At 36.5% G+C, this 16,661-nt stretch overlaps 1 protein-coding gene across 7 annotated transcripts in view; it reads right to left on the reverse strand.

Annotated features, from left to right (window-relative positions):
* Positions 1–512: 512 nt before the first annotated feature.
* tead3b (TEA domain family member 3 b) overlaps positions 513–16,661 on the reverse strand; it is a 52,330-nt gene continuing 36,181 nt past the window's right edge. For 2 of the 7 annotated variants that reach the window (XM_089134524.1, XM_039653933.2), the window contains 10 exons: positions 14,981–14,992; positions 11,276–11,404; positions 11,147–11,190; positions 11,004–11,060; positions 7,493–7,554; positions 7,241–7,377; positions 3,958–4,131; positions 2,821–2,964; positions 2,588–2,740; positions 513–1,344 (listed from right to left, as the gene is read on the reverse strand). In XM_089134524.1, the coding sequence (XP_088990650.1) occupies positions 1,231–1,344; positions 2,588–2,740; positions 2,821–2,964; positions 3,958–4,131; positions 7,241–7,377; positions 7,493–7,554; positions 11,004–11,060; positions 11,147–11,190; positions 11,276–11,404; positions 14,981–14,992 (1,026 nt within the window). In that variant the 3' untranslated portion in view covers positions 513–1,230. The remainder of the gene's footprint in view (positions 1,345–2,587; positions 2,741–2,820; positions 2,965–3,957; positions 4,132–7,240; positions 7,378–7,492; positions 7,555–11,003; positions 11,061–11,146; positions 11,191–11,275; positions 11,405–14,980; positions 14,993–16,661) is intronic. The other 5 variants (XM_089134525.1, XM_039653958.2, XM_089134526.1 and 2 more) reach the window with 3 other exon arrangements.

Genomic DNA, 16,661 nt, shown 5'->3' on the forward strand with positions numbered 1-16,661 from the left:
GTCTTAATAAAAAATGAACGTAAACCCTCCGCTGGCCGACCTGGTACTCATTTACAAATCAGGTGAATCTCATGAAACCTGTCAGGTCATATTTCACCCCAAAATCAAATCAAATAAAAATTATTTTCTCATATGGATATATATATATATATATATATATATATATATATACATGTTCTATATATTCTCATATTTATATATATATATATATACACTAGGGCTGTCAAACGATTAATCGCATCCAAGATAAAAGTTTGTGTTTCCATAATATATGTGGGTGCACTGTGTATAATTATTTTATATATATATAAATACACACGCATGCTTGTATATATTTAAGAAATATTTTCATGTATATACTGTATATAGATTTATATATAATTTATATTATATATAAATATAAATATTTTATATAAATAATATATTTTTTTTAAATATACATGCATGTGTGTGTATTTATATATACAAAATAATTATACACAGTGCACCCACATATATTATGGAAACACAAACTTTTATTTTGGATGCGATTAATCACAATTAATCGTTTGACAGCCCTAGTATATATATATATAATTTTATTGCATTATGCCATTTGAACACATTTCCTCCCAATTCTGAGTAATGTAATGCTATGTTAAACCAAAATCACTGCATTCAGACAGGATGATTTCTGCTAGTGTCTAATCAGAATAGCATTTTCTGTTGCATGATGATGATAGGAATTTATTAAAATAATGTCAAAATGCAATTTTCTTCTCTCTAAAAACAGCCTTTATTCAAAGGTATATATGTTTAATCTCTTGATTTGAGAGTAAAATGAGATTTCTTCATGAGATTCACCCTTCTTATATCACTGTAAAATGCTGCATGCACCACTTATGAACGGCACACATTGTCTTCCATGACATTCTTTCCCATCCACACATTCACATTCCCTCCATGGAGACGCAACAAAGCTTAACACGACATCTATGATCTGTATATGTAACAAAACCAATGTGACCCATTTAAGGCAAGTTTTTTTTAAACAGAGTAATACTATATTTTTTTTATGTCCTCAAAGACTCGATCAAATTGTGCACCAGGATCAGAACAGAAGCAAAACATTTGGTTTTGTGTAACATTTTGGCGTATTCCTCCGATGTTTGGACAATTTGGCATATTCCTCCTCCACACGTGTGACGGAGGGAGTGTGCAAAGCAACAGAAGTTTGTTGACAGAAGCGCGCTAGTCCTTAATGAGCCTATAGACGTGGTATTGTGCCCCGTGTTCACTCGTCGACACTTCGAATACAAACGCTATACACAGTAGTGTCTCCTGGGTTTCCCTGTGGGTCACCACCTGCAGCGAGGCAAACAGAAGACAAGAACATTCAGAGAATTCATATTAGAGAAGAATAAAACAATGGTTTCATATACTAAAAAAAATAAATAAATAAATTTAAAAAATATATACATATAATATATATAATTTTTGTAGTGTCTATTTGATGCTTTTCTCACTTAACACAATAACAATATCTTTTGGGAGTCATTTCTCAGCCAAATTTAATGTGTGATTAATTTGCGATTTATTAGATTAATTAATCTGCATATTGTGTAATTAGTAAAAATTAGAGCCCTATCGATACAAATATTTTTTGGTTTTAAAATCCGATATATCTGCCGATATTTATTTATTTTTTTTTATTTTAGAAAGGCGCAACAAAACATTAACAGATTTCCCTAACATTAGTTATTTAATTTTTTTAGCCAAAATAATACGATAATGCATTTTAAAAAGAAACTTTCTAAAAATTTCTTTTATTGTCACAACAGAACAGACGGATGATAGTGGTATTAGCTAGCTTTATGGTTAGCTAGTCTATGATGAACCATAATTTAGCAATGGATTATGTCATACTGCAAATTGTAAAACATACATTTTCAATATAACAGGCCAAGGAAACTTCCGCCGGCCACAAATTTTGTCATGTTTATTTGAGTTTAGAGAACTGATGGGGATGTTCTTTTAATTGTTATTCAAGCAATGTATGTCTCGTGACCAACTTAATGAGTGTTGCCAACAGGGACGGTGTAGAGTGCCCTCTGGTGGACAAACTATACAACACTCATGACATGGTTCAAGCGTGTTTTGTCTGTTTTTATTTTATTTTTGAAATATTCATTTATCGGCCATTATAACTGCCGATACCGATAGTTTGGAAAATGCCTAATATCGGCCGATAATATCGGTCTGGGTCTAGTAAAAATGTAATCGCTTGACATCCATAATAAAATCAAAACACTGTATAGTCTTCACTGTATGAATTAAATATAAACTGATTCTTATTAAAGAGACAAATGACAGACAGCAGGTATATTAAAATAATTAAATAAATGTTAGTTTAGCTAATTTTACTATATACATATTTATTTTATTTTGTGTTTCCAATAAATTATAGGGGAAAAAAATCTGCCAAACTATATATTAATTCTGAGTTAATGCCTCACTTTAAATGTTATGAAAAGTACTTTAGGTGGAAAACAATATCTTAATATATAATCTTTCAAAATCAACAATGAAATATTCTTGGGCCTTTTACCTGTAAGATGGTGAAGTTTTCTAATACGCTGTTCATCATGTATTTCTCAGGCAGGTGCTTGAGCTTGTGGATGAAGTTGATCATATATTCGCACATGGGAGAACGATGGATGCGATACAAACACTTCCCTCCCTCAACACGAGCGAACTCGGTCTGTAAACGCAAATGGGCTTTTTAAAAGAGAAGCACTGGCACTTTTCAGTCATATTAATGGTGTTGGCGATCACACTCACCTCCACTTTTTCCACCACTTGCTTCCCGAAGGAGCAGACTTTGGTTGAGACGGTGATGGTCATGTTCTCTGAGCTGCTGTACTGACTGCTGACTCCGTAGAAGGAGCCCGGCCCATCCTGGACGCCACTGTTATTCAGATCCGCCTGAGAAAATACACACTCAGTATTATAGCGCATACCATGCTACAACCTATGGAAGCTTGTTTCCGCACTGAATAAAAAAATGAATGATAATAATTGCGATTATATAATATTTTTTTTTTATCTCAGAATTGCGAGATATGAAGTCAGAATTGTAAGAAATACTTGCAATTCTGAGATATAAAGCTATAAAGCAAGATAGCAATTGCGATACATAAAGTCGCAGTTCTGAGAAATAAAGTTGCAATTGCAAGATATAAATTTACAATTCTGAGAAATAGTCACAATAACGAGATATAAAGTCGCAATTCTGAGAATTAAAGTCACAATAGCGAGATATAAAGTCGCAATTCTGAGAAATAAAGTCACAATGGCGAGATAAAAAGTCACAATTCTGAGAAATAAAGTCACAATTGCCAGATATAAAATCTCAATTCTGAGAAATAAAGTCACAATTGCCAGATATAAAATCTCAATTCTGAGAAATAGTCGCAATTGCAGATATAAAATTGCTATTCTGAAAAATTCAATTCATCACAGAACAGAGCAAGGTGAGCATTTGTGCTTATAAAACTTAAACTTTTTTATTTATTTTTTAAATGGCCGCTCGTTTCGCTAGATAAGACCCTTATTCATCGTCTGGTGTCGTTTAAAGCCCTTTGAAGCTGCACTGAAACTCTCATTTGGACCTTGAACCGTTTGGTCCCCATTGAAGTCCATTATAAGGAGAAAATCCTGGAATGTTTTCATCAAAAACCTTCATTTCTTTTCGACTGAAGAAAGAAAGACGTGGACATCTTGGATGACATGGGGGTGAGTAAATTATCAGCAATTTTTTTTTTTAAATGAACTAATCCTTTAACATTTTTTCAGAACCTCTAGTAAATCATGTTATTTTGTTTAGTTGTCAATTCAGAATTGTGGGAGAATAGTGATCTAGAAAGTCCTGTAAATGAGTCGTGCAGCTGTAAATGAGATGTCGCTGATGTGACGCACCCAAAATTTGACGAGGAAGAACGCGTTTTGAGGGCCCTTCTCGTACAACTCCTTGAGTCCTCCCTTCTTCTCAGGGAATTTGTCGTAGATCTGTCGGATGTCCACCGCCTCCAGCAGAGGGTCGCTGTAGGACGGGTTGGTCTGGCCAATGTGAACAAACAGGTGTTTGCTGTACTGTAAATAGACATGCAAAATATATTGTTATTAATTTAAATATCCCCAACTGAGCAAGCCAAAGGCAACAGTGGCAAGGAACCAAAAAACTCCACCAGGTGACCCAATGGTGTCCTAAAACTCTATCAAGTGACACAATGGTGTCCTAAAACTCCATCAGGTGACACAATGGTATCCTAAAACTCCATCAGGTGACCCAATGGTATCCTAAAACTCCATCAAGTGACACAAAGGTATCCTAAAACTCCATCAGGTGACCCAATAATATCCTAAATCTCCATCAGGTGACCCAATGGTATCCTAAAACTCCATCAAGTGACACAAAGGTATCCTAAAACTCCATCAGGTGACCCAATAATATCCTAAATCTCCATCAGGTGACCCAATGGTGTCCTAAATCTCCATCAGGTGACCCAATGGTGTCCTAAATCTCCATCAGGTGACCCAATGGTATCCTAAAACTCCATCAGGTGACCCAATAATATCCTAAATCTCCATCAGGTGACCCAATAATATCCTAAATCTCCATCAGGTGACCCAATGGTGTCCTAAAACTCCATCAAGTGACACAATGGTGTCCTAAATCTCCATCAGGTGACCCAATGGTATCCTAAAACTCCATCAAGTGACACAAAGGTATCCTAAAACTCCATCAGGTGACCCAATAATATCCTAAATCTCCATCAGGTGACCCAATGGTGTCCTAAATCTCCATCAGGTGACCCAATGGTATCCTAAAACTCCATCAAGTGACACAATGGTATCCTAAAACTCCATCAGGTGACCCAATAATATCCTAAATCTCCATCAGGTGACCCAATGGTATCCTAAAACTCCATCAGGTGACCCAATGGTGTCCTAAATCTCCATCAGGTGACCCAATAATATCCTAAATCTCCATCAGGTGACCCAATGGTGTCCTAAAACTCCATCAAGTGACACAATGGTGTCCTAAATCTCCATCAGGTGACCCAATGGTATCCTAAAACTCCATCAGGTGACCCAATGGTGTCCTAAATCTCCATCAGGTGACCCAATAATATCCTAAATCTCCATCAGGTGACCCAATGGTGTCCTAAAACTCCATCAGGTGACCCAATCGTGTCCTGAAACTCCATCAGGTGACCCAACGGTGTCCTAAACCTCCATAAAGCGACCCAGCGGTGTCCTAAAACTCCATCAGGTGACCCAGTGGTGTCCTAAAACTCCATCAGGTGACCCAATGGTGTCCTAAACCTCCATAAAGCGACCCAATGGTGTCCTAAAACTCCATCAGGTGACCCAATAATATCCTAAATCTCCATCAAGTGACACAATGGTGTCCTAAAACTCCATCAGGTGACCCAATAATATCCTAAATCTCCATCAGGTGACACAATGGTGTCCTAAAACTCCATCAGGTGACCCAATGGTGTCCTAAATCTCCATCAGGTGACCCAATAATATCCTAAATCTCCATCAGGTGACCCAATAATATCCTAAATCTCCATCAGGTGACCCAATAATATCCTAAATCTCCATCAGGTGACCCAATGGTGTCCTAAAACTCCATCAGGTGACCCAATAATATCCTAAATCTCCATCAGGTGACCCAATGGTGTCCTAAAACTCCATCAAGTGACACAATGGTGTCCTAAAACTCCATCAGGTGACCCAATGGTGTCCTAAATCTCCATCAGGTGACCCAATGGTATCCTAAAACTCCATCAGGTGACCCAATGGTGTCCTAAATCTCCATCAGGTGACCCAATAATATCCTAAATCTCCATCAGGTGACCCAATGGTGTCCTAAAACTCCATCAGGTGACCCAATCGTGTCCTGAAACTCCATCAGGTGACCCAACGGTGTCCTAAACCTCCATAAAGCGACCCAGCGGTGTCCTAAAACTCCATCAGGTGACCCAGTGGTGTCCTAAAACTCCATCAGGTGACCCAATGGTGTCCTAAACCTCCATAAAGCGACCCAATGGTGTCCTAAAACTCCATCAGGTGACCCAATGGTGTCCTAAAACTCCATCAGGTGACCCAATGGTGCCCTAAACTCCATCAGGTGACCCAATGGTGTCCTAAAACTCCATCAGGTGACCCAATGGTGTCCTAAAACTCCGTCAGGTGACCCAATGGTGTCCTAAAACTCCATCAGGTGACCCAATGGTGTCCTAAAACTCCATCAAGTGACCCAATGGTGCCCTAAACTCCATCAGGTGACCCAATGGTGTCCTAAAACTCCATCAGGTGACCCAATGGTGTCCTAAATCTCCATCAGGTGACCCAATGGTGTCCTAAAACTCCATCAGGTGACCCAATAATATCCTAAATCTCCATCAGGTGACCCAATGGTGTCCTAAAACTCTATCAAGTGACACAATGGTGTCCTAAATCTCCATCAGGTGACCCAATGGTGTCCTAAAACTCCATCAGGTGACCCAATGGTGTCCTAAAACTCTATCAAGTGACACAATGGTGTCCTAAATCTCCATCAGGTGACCCAATGGTATCCTAAAACTCCATCAAGTGACACAATGGTGTCCTAAAACTCCATCAGGTGACCCAATGGTGTCCTAAATCTCCATCAGGTGACCCAATGGTGTCCTAAAACTCCATCAGGTGACCCAATAATATCCTAAATCTCCATCAGGTGACCCAATGGTATCCTAAAACTCCATCAGGTGACCCAATGGTGTCCTAAAACTCCATCAAGTGACACAATGGTGTCCTAAAACTCCATCAGGTGACCCAATAATATCCTAAATCTCCATCAGGTGACCCAATGGTGTCCTAAAACTCCATCAGGTGACCCAAAGGAGGAAAAAAAAACCTTGGAAGAACCCAGGCTCAATCGGCGGCCAGTTCTCCTCTGGCGTTTATGAACTAGATGCTGGATTTACAGTAACTGTAAGGTAAAAATGTATATGAATGTCTCTAAACAGACTTTGATAAACGCTGATGGTGTTCACATGCGCATTAAGAATTGATTCTATAGTTATGCATGTTTGAATATATATGCACAGGTTTGTAATTCCCTACAAAACCATGCCTGAACAAACTTGTCTTGTCTATAAACTTGATATAGAATAAGCACATTTGTGGAGAGCTCCTCTCTACTCACAGAGTCCTGGTCCTGCGGGACCTCCATGAACGCGGAGTACTCCAGAAGACGCAGTTTTGAGGAGGCAATGGTGCGATCCTGCCACACGGGCACTGCGGTGGCCACCGGCGGGGGAGGAGGGGCCAGAGGCTCGTATGCTGCACAAACACAAGGGGGCGCCAGTGAGACTCAACCACAGGCATAAACCGAGAAGAAATGGTGGCAGGCGTGAGCTGTGCTCGAAATGGACTACTAGTGTACTAGTACACTTACATGATAAGGGTTGAACAGGTCCTGATAGGTTTGGGTAAGGAGTTTGTGCAAATGGCTTGATGCTGAAAAAGTGTTCAGGATTTGTTAGAATCAAATTCAAGTTATTATTTAAAGTTGTGCACTTGGGTTAAACATTCTCTTATTAGGGTTCCCACACTTTTTGGCCATTTCCAATCATTTTTGACTACTTTTGATTGATTGATTGATAGATAGATAGATAGATAGATAGATAGATAGATAGATAGATAGATAGATAGATAGATAGATAGATAGATAGATAGATAGATAGATAGATAGATAGATAGATAGATAGATAGATAGATAGATAGATAGATAGATAGATAGAGGTTCAAATAAATGTTTTTTTTTCTTTTGAACTTTATCCTATACAAGCAAACACAAAAAGCATAAATCAAAATATATCACACTTTCCACACAATTATTAAGCTGCACAACACTGACTGATTTGTTAATCAGTTCAAGTGAATCAATTGGAAAGAACTGACTCAAAAAAGTGATTCACTCACAAATCGAATATCACAATAGCTTACTAACAAGTTTTATAGACAAAAGCAATATCCATCTGATTAAATCATTCAGAGAAGAGAAGAACTAGAAAATGTCTATTAATTATAGAAATGGTCATGACTTATATAAAAAAAATTTCCCGTCCATACATTTATTAAAGGATTAGTTCTTTACTCTACTTTCAAAAAAACTTTTTTCTGATAATTTACTCGCCCCCGTGTCATCCAAGATGTCCATGTCTTTCTTTCTTCAGTCGAAAAGAAATTAAGGTTTTTGATGAAAACATTCCAGGATTTTCTCCATATAATGGACTTCAATGGGGACCAAACGGTTCAAGGTCCAAAAGACAGTTTCAGTGCAAACTGCAATCTGTTCAAAGGGCTTTAAACGATTCCAGATGATGAATAAGGTAAACAAATCTTAAAGATAAAGATTACAAATCTTTTCCCGAGTCAATTCGTTCATTTTGTTCGTTGAATGAACCAAATGTCATGAAAAAAGATTCGTTCATTTTGATGAACGAGTTCGAACAGGAGAGTCACGAACGTGCATCAGAGAACAGAGCAAGGCGAGCATTTGAGCTTATAAAACTTAAACTTTGTTATTTATTTTTTTTAAATGACCAATCGTTTCGCTTGATAAGACCCTTATTCATCGTCTGGAATCATTTAAAGCCCTTTGAACAGTTTGCAGTTTGCACTGAAAGTGTCATTTGAACCTTGAACCATTTGGACCCCATTGAAGTCCATTATGGAATGTTTTCATCAAAAACCTTAATTTCTTTTCGACTGCAGAAAGAAAGACACGGACATCTTGGATGACATGGGGGTGAGTAAACTATCAGCAAAAGTTTTTTTTAAAGTGAACTACTCCTTTAATTCGGTATATAGCAGTTTAATACATAGGATAATGAACAAAAAGCCAGGCATTATCACCAAGACCCTAAAGGGTCCTGATCACCCTGCCTGGGGGTTAGTTTGTGATTATGACTAGCTGACTGTATATTATCACTTGCTAATCACTTTCCAACTTTTCAAGTCCTACAAAAAACAAATTCCCTGATATCTTCTTGTTGTCCATGACTGTGGGAACCCTTTTTTTGCACTGAAATGTTTTTGGTTGGTATACAAAGTGGTATATTTCACAACTGTTCGATTCGGCCGTATCAGCTAAGCGTAAGTTCACCTACTTCAGTGACAAAAGTCATGTGCGCTAGCTCACGTCTGATCAAGAGATCTCAACAGAGGCTTGAGACCACAGTATGTTGCCAATGAAAAAGGCTGGGAATCAAAATTTGGGAAAGGATCTACAGTAAAATCAAACCAAGTTTCATCAGTTGTGAGCTTGAAATTGAATCCGAATGTGATGAGAAAGAGTAGCCCTCATAAAATAACACGGCTGGACCATGTGGTAATACAGTATGTCGGGCAGGACAATTCAAAGTGTGGGAACATTTCGAGATGGTAAAAAATGACCACAAAAAACATGATCGAACTTAAACATGATCTATCATTTAAAACTTGTAAATGGTAACCTATTTCCATTACTTTCTCAGTTGATCGTTCAATAACATTGTACTTAAAAATGAAATATTTTCAGAGCTAAGCACAACTAGAACCATTGGTAACACTTTATTAATTAACTACATTAGTTTATGATGAACTGCACTTCTACAGCATTTATTAATCTGCTGTTAATTTAAAGATTTACTAATAGATTATTAAACTCAAGGGTTGCGGTTAATGCACTGTAAACATGAACAAAAATGAATGACTGTATTTTAATTAACTAACAAATATCAACAAATACAGTAACACATGTTTTGCAAACGGTTAGTTAATTACGCTTCCATAATAATGATTTTGTTAATTTCTATAGTTTTTCCAAGCAAATGAAGTTCCCTAATATATTGATTTTGGACAAGGACACCTTAATGATTGAGTGTCAATGTCAAGCCCATGTTGCTTTTGGCAAATAAAACAAAAAACTAGTTTGGTAACCAAGACCAAAGCCATTAACAATAGTTTTCAGTAATAGAAATTGACCAAATCTTGCCTTAGCAGTGAACTGAAATAAAAAAGCTGAAGTACTAACATTTAAATAAAAAGTTTAAAATTAAAGCTAAATAATTTTTTTTATAAAACACAAACATTAATAACAAAAGCACCTACAATTACTAAAAATAAAGGATAAATTCTATGTCTCAAACTCACGAGTCACTGTTTGGACTTAAAGGAGTAGTTCACCTTTAAAAAACTTTTGCTGATAATTTACTCGCCCCCATGTCATCCAAGATGTCCGTGTCTTTCTTTCTTCAGTCGAAAAGAAATTAAGGTTTTTGATGAAAACATTCCAGGATTTTCTCAATATAATGGACTTCAATGGGGTCCAAACGGTTCAAGGTGCAAAAGACAGTTTCAGTGCAAACTGCAAACTGTTCAAAGGGCTTTAAACGACACCAGACGATGAATAAGGGTCTTATCTAGGACCCTTCGAGTCATGACTCGAAAAAAGATTTGTTCGTTTTGATGAACGAGTTCGAACAGGAGAGTCACGAACGCGCATCACAGAACAGAGCAAGGCGAGCATTTGTGCTTATAAAACTTAAACTTTGTTATTTATTTTTGAAATGACCGATCGTTTCGTTAGATAAGACCCTTATTCATCGTCTGGTGTCGTTTAAAGCCCTTTGAAGCTGCACTGAAACTCTCATTTAGACCTTGAACCGTTTGGTCCCCATTGAAGTCCATTATATGGAGAAAATCCTGGAATGTTTTCATCAAAAACCTTAATTTCTTTTCGACTGAAGAATGACATGGGGGTGAGTAAATTATCAGCAAAAGTGTTTCTTAAAAGTGAACTACTCCTTTAAATTGGTTAAGTGTATCTGGAATCTGAATTATAATCGTTAAATCCTTTACGATTGCCATCTCTTGAGGCAGTGCTAGCTAAATATCAGGTCAAGCTCTGTGAGGGAACTTACGCGTAGCTGGTGCGACCAAGCCCAGGACTTCTTCCTGGGTTGTGCTTAAGAACCAGCCTGATGCATAAAAACGTGATCCATTAAATATGCCAGATACACAAACACACCGAGAAACACAGAGTATGAGTTCATGAGTTACTCACTCCTGAGAGGGTCCAGGTTGACCCGGGATGGGGGTCGGCCAGAACTGGAAAACAGAACAACGAAAACAATCAAATGACTTGATGATTTGTTGGAATGGTTTAATCTGGAAGTAAGCTTCTGAAGCGTACTCGTGCAGACGGCGGGTACGGGGACTGTGGGAGAGGAGGAAGAGAGGTCTTGATCAGACTCGGAGACACGATCTGAGCGGAGGAGAGTGCCGCCATGTTCTGGAGAGCCTTGTCTTTGGACGCTTGATCCTGAGGAGACGAAGACCCAGGTGAGCAGAATAATCCAGGAGAAATTCATGGCAAAAATAACGGTTAATTGTAATGCAAAGCAGCCTGCTGATTTATGACAAAGCCAGGAAGAAGCATTAGAAAAAGGGGAAATAATAGGAAATCAGATTTGCATTTCCAAGGAAATGTGTTAAAGTTTCGGGTAAGTTGATGTTTTAACCCTAAAACCGTATTCTGGGCAAATGTGGGCAAAATAGTTTTGATTTATTTTTTAAAAATACTTCCCTTGATCCCTTGAGCTACTTTTCCTAAGTTTTTTTTAACTCAATTCTACAATGTTTAGTGGGTGAAAAAAAACTCCTTAATCTTGTATTTGGGTCAAAAATGGGCACCCATAGAAATGAAATGAATGGGAAAAACTGTATTCTAAAATAAGACAGCAAAGTCACTTCATCTTTAGGTTTGAGCTCTAAGAACTTATTGGAATGATATTTTAATGTAGTTAAAAAAATAAAACATAAAAATAAGCATCTTTTACATAGAAAATATGGTACTTTTTGAAGTAAATAAATTCAAAAGTACCCCCAAAATAAAATAAAAACACCATAAATGGATAGACAAAACTTTATCGAAGACAGTGATATAACATTTATAATAAATAAAAATTAGGATCACACCTGAGTCCTCTGTGCCCACATTTGTCCACAATTACAGGATTAAGGGCTATAAAGTGAATACGGTTTGAGGGCTACGGCTTCACATGTTAGGGATGTCAAATTAAAATATTTGTCGAATTTAAAATTAAAATCCACATTCGAATGCAAAAACGGTGCATTCTTCATTCAAAGCACTGCATAAATAGAGAAGTTCAATGTGGATCTTGGTTACATCAAAACCAAAACCAAACCGCATTTCCTGTGCCGCTTTTCCATTGTTTTCCATGTAAACAAACGCTCGACGACGCAAGCGCAACAGAGATGGCACGTAAAGTTATAAGAAGCTCAACTTTTGGGTTTTTCCCATTCCACTGCATCTCAAAAAAGCACTCTGCGCTTTGTATCTTTGTATTAAACTAAGAATAAATACAAGATGTTTAGTTTATAATTTATGCAATTCACAGAATTATATTTGCAAACGATATTTTTAACGGTATGCACTTTTTTTGTACAGACAGTCATGCTTTCATTTCATTGCTTTGAATAAACAATTCAATGCGATGCATTCATATTCTGCTCTTTGTGGCCTCGGGAGGCATCTGAAATTGAATATAATTTGAATATTAGTAATATTTAAGTATAAAATTCGAATTTAGTTTAAGTCATTTTGACAGCCTTGTTTTCTTTCAGCTGTACACGAAAATCAACACGTATCCTTGCATCTCTACAGCATAAAGGCAGATTTAGATGGTTAAATGGATGCAAGAAATAGACCAAAAAAAAAAAATACAGTATGCAAACAGATGTCAGAAAGAAGACCAATCACAAGTCAGTATGCAAATATGATGTCAAATGGTAACATTTTTAGAACGCTGAACATTCTAACAATACAAGTCTAAAAAAAAATAGGTCTATAAAGTCTATAGAAATTAAAATGATACAGTATATCTAAGACTGAAACTATCGTTAAGCTGTTCAGGTTGAATTAAGCCCAAAAGCTTAATAGTAGAGGTCGACTGATTCATCGGTTTCGCCGATTAATCGGCACCGATAGTTGATTGGTGGAACTATCGTTAGCGGCAAAAATCGTTTTTTCCGGGTTGCGTCCGTTGCTGGAGCGGCTGAGAAGTGTGCGTGGTCATTACACAGCACGTGAGCGCATTTGCATTATTTTATATCCTAACTAACATAAATGATAAAGGTACAAATGTATTGCTAATATTAATACATGCGGTAAAAACGTATATTGCATAATGCATATAGTTCACGAAAGCTAGCTAAAACATCCTTGTTTACAAATGGGACATGCAATGTGTTACCTATGAAATATAGGCATGTTTCTAGGTTACAGCTAACGAAACCTGTAATTTTTTAACGTTTAAATTATTTTCTGTAAAAAAGATTTAATATATTCATATTTATTTATTTATTTAAGCAAATTTCAGTTCAGCACTGTTTTATTGCGAGTATTATGTTTGTTTTTAATCCAGAATCCATAAAAAAAAAATATCGGTTGAATTATCGGCATGCACAGTCAAACCTAAATATTAGGGATGCACGATATATATCGGCATCGGCCGATATATGTTCATTTTTAATGTTATCGTTATCGGCCTGGTAAGAAAATGTGGCCGATATATTAAAGCAGATAAATAATTTATTATTCCCTTTAGCTGAGACACTTGTTGAGCACTGTTTATGTTTTTGAATTTCTTGAAATATGATTGAAATCTCTTCAAAAAATGAACAACATGTGCAGTGCAAATCTGTCATATCGGCTATACAACACTATAACATGGACATGGAGTTAACTGTGAGACTTTTGTTTTTGTAATCAAGCTCCCAAAATTAGATAAAAATTTGGATTTAAGTTTATCGGCCGATATATCGGTTATCGGCTCTCAAATATAAAGAAATATCGGTTATCGGTATCGGGCAAAATTTTCAAATCGGTGCATCCCTATTTTTTTACAAAGATTTTTTTATTACATTTTTTACCCAACAGTTTTATTGATCTGATTTTATTGATTTTTAAATTAGATAAAAATTTGGATTTAAGTTAAGTTTATCGGCCGATATATCGGTTATCGGCTTTCAAATATAAAGAATTATCGGTTATCGGCCAAAAATTTTCATATCAGTGCATCCCTACTAAATATCGGTATCGGTAAAATCCAATATCGGTCGACCTCTACTTAATAGTTCAGGCAGTGGTTTAGTACAAACCCTAAACATAATGTTTAAACTTAAAGAACATCAATTCAGTGCTGCCCTGCCAACACTATAATGATGTGGCTATTTCGGATATTGAACATGCAGTTTTTCCTATAAGCCTCTCAAAATCATGTGTAACTAGCATCTGTGGTTTTCAATTTTAATGAGAGGAAAAAAGCAAAAGCAATACAGATATCTGACAGATATCAATTATAGCACAGCCAACAAAGCAACAGCAACAGCCAGGGATATGTCAATGTTTTTGAAACAGTCATTCACCGAATACAAGCTCCTTCGTCAAGGATATTAAATTATTCCCGATCAAAAACAAGCCTCACAAATGAAATGACGATATAGCCTACGTTTGGCACGAAATCCCAGTTTTCCAAAGGCTGAGCTTGGAGCATGTCACAATTAATGAATGTGGATAATAAAAAGACTCGGAAGCATGACCACAATAAGTGGTGGCTCACAATTAGGTTTCTTGAATTTATAATGCCTGCGGTACATCATAAAACGGAGGGACGACGAGGAAACTTCAGAGAGCAAAAAGGCCAGGCACATTATTTACACAAGAATTATGAGCAATCGATGCACACCGCAGGCCCAGAGGAGAGGACTTTATAATGGCAGTGCTGGATGTAAGCTGAACCTGAGCAGGACAGCCAAGCAAAGCGAAGCAAAAATCAAGTCAACAATAATTCGCACAATTCAAATCCACACTTACCAAGTTCATGGCCTGAATCAAAAGAAAGAAAGACCATTAGTACAATATTTTGAGAGCAATTTCACTAAACCTATTGTTTCTGACAGAAAATAAAATCTTTGGATGGACGCTAAACACAAGTCACAGTCAATTCTATTCTAGATTTTCAGAGACTATTGCACTTAAAATGGTTTGCACTTAAAATATGTGCCTTGCACAAAAATGAACCACAAACTGCAAGTTCATTTATTCAATGTTTTCATAATCTACATTATGATGAGCAGTCAGCTTAAAAATATTGTGCATTTCTGAAAAGAATGTGCTTCTGTCTTGTAGTTCATGTACACACTGGCAGGGGGCGCTAAACACAACCATATAAAATGCAACGAGGATAAAACATGAGAAAGTTGTCAAAAATACTGCATGGCTATTAATGCATAGTCTACATATTAATGTTTATAATTCATTATATTTGTGAAAATTATGTTTTTACTATTTAAATTTTACATAAAAAACTCTTTTGTCTGGATCCAAATTTATACACAATTTAAAAATAGTAAGTTCTGTAAAACATTTTTTTTTTATAGCATTAACAGACCTATTCATTTATATGCCAGGCCAGTTCATTTAAATAAGATTTCATTTAATTTCAACAAATTTAAGTCTCGGTCAGCCTGATCATTATTGAAATTCAGCTGAGACACTTGTTGAGCACTGTTTATGTTTTTGAATTTCTTGAAATATGATTAAAATCTCTTCAAAAAATTAAAATACGGTTCGGTACAACATGCGCAGTGCAAATCTGTCATATCGGCTATACAACACTGATCAGCCTGATCATTATTAAAAAATAATTTCGGTCGAGCGCTTATACGCAGTCTAATCTCAGATTTTATCAGGCCTGTTACGATAACTTGTCACACGACATATGGACATATAAGGCGAGACACTACAGGTGAATAGGGTAATTTTTTTTATAAATAGCAGATATCACCATGAAACTTTCCCAGTTGATTACCTACATTAAGATGAGGAAAAAATATTTTAAAAGTTTTCTGTAATTTAATGTTTAAATATGCAAATGAGGCATTATCTAATTAAATATGCACTAATTTGCATTCATTTTAAAAAATGAAATCTGAGTATTGGATAAAGCCAGGTTCAAAATTATATTTTCATTGTGTTCGCATATTAGTACAAAGGGATTTATGGATATCTGCTTTTGTTATCCTGTAAATCAGAATATACTGTCAGTAGCCTTAAAACAATTATTTTCACCATGTTTTTTGGAATAAAATGTTATATAAATCAGGCTAGGAATAATATATTTACAAATCCCTCTGTAAATGTCTTCATAAAATAACTAGGTACAAGCCTGGAGAGTTTGGTGTACAGTATATCGGTGCGACTGAAGTGGAGATTTCGAGGCTTTAAAGATTTAGCATCAGCCAATGAGATCGCGCATTTAGAGTTAAATCCCCCTTTTACTTTCACGATTGGTTGCTGATAAAAAGGAAATGACCATATTTGGATCCGACAGCGTTGTACATGAGAAAGAGAGCTTTCTAACGCTGTGTGTGATGATCGCTGAGCAGCAGGATGATTTATAACGACAACTTTTGACGAATTAATGAGAAATCTACAGACAAAGTGTAGTAAAATAAAGACCTAAATGTGTATTTCGGACTTTTTTCACCACATG

The sequence above is a fragment of the Pimephales promelas genome, chromosome 8, assembly GCF_988280905.1.
Source record: "Pimephales promelas chromosome 8, fPimPro1.hap1.1, whole genome shotgun sequence".
Lineage (NCBI taxonomy): Eukaryota > Metazoa > Chordata > Actinopteri > Cypriniformes > Leuciscidae > Pimephales > Pimephales promelas.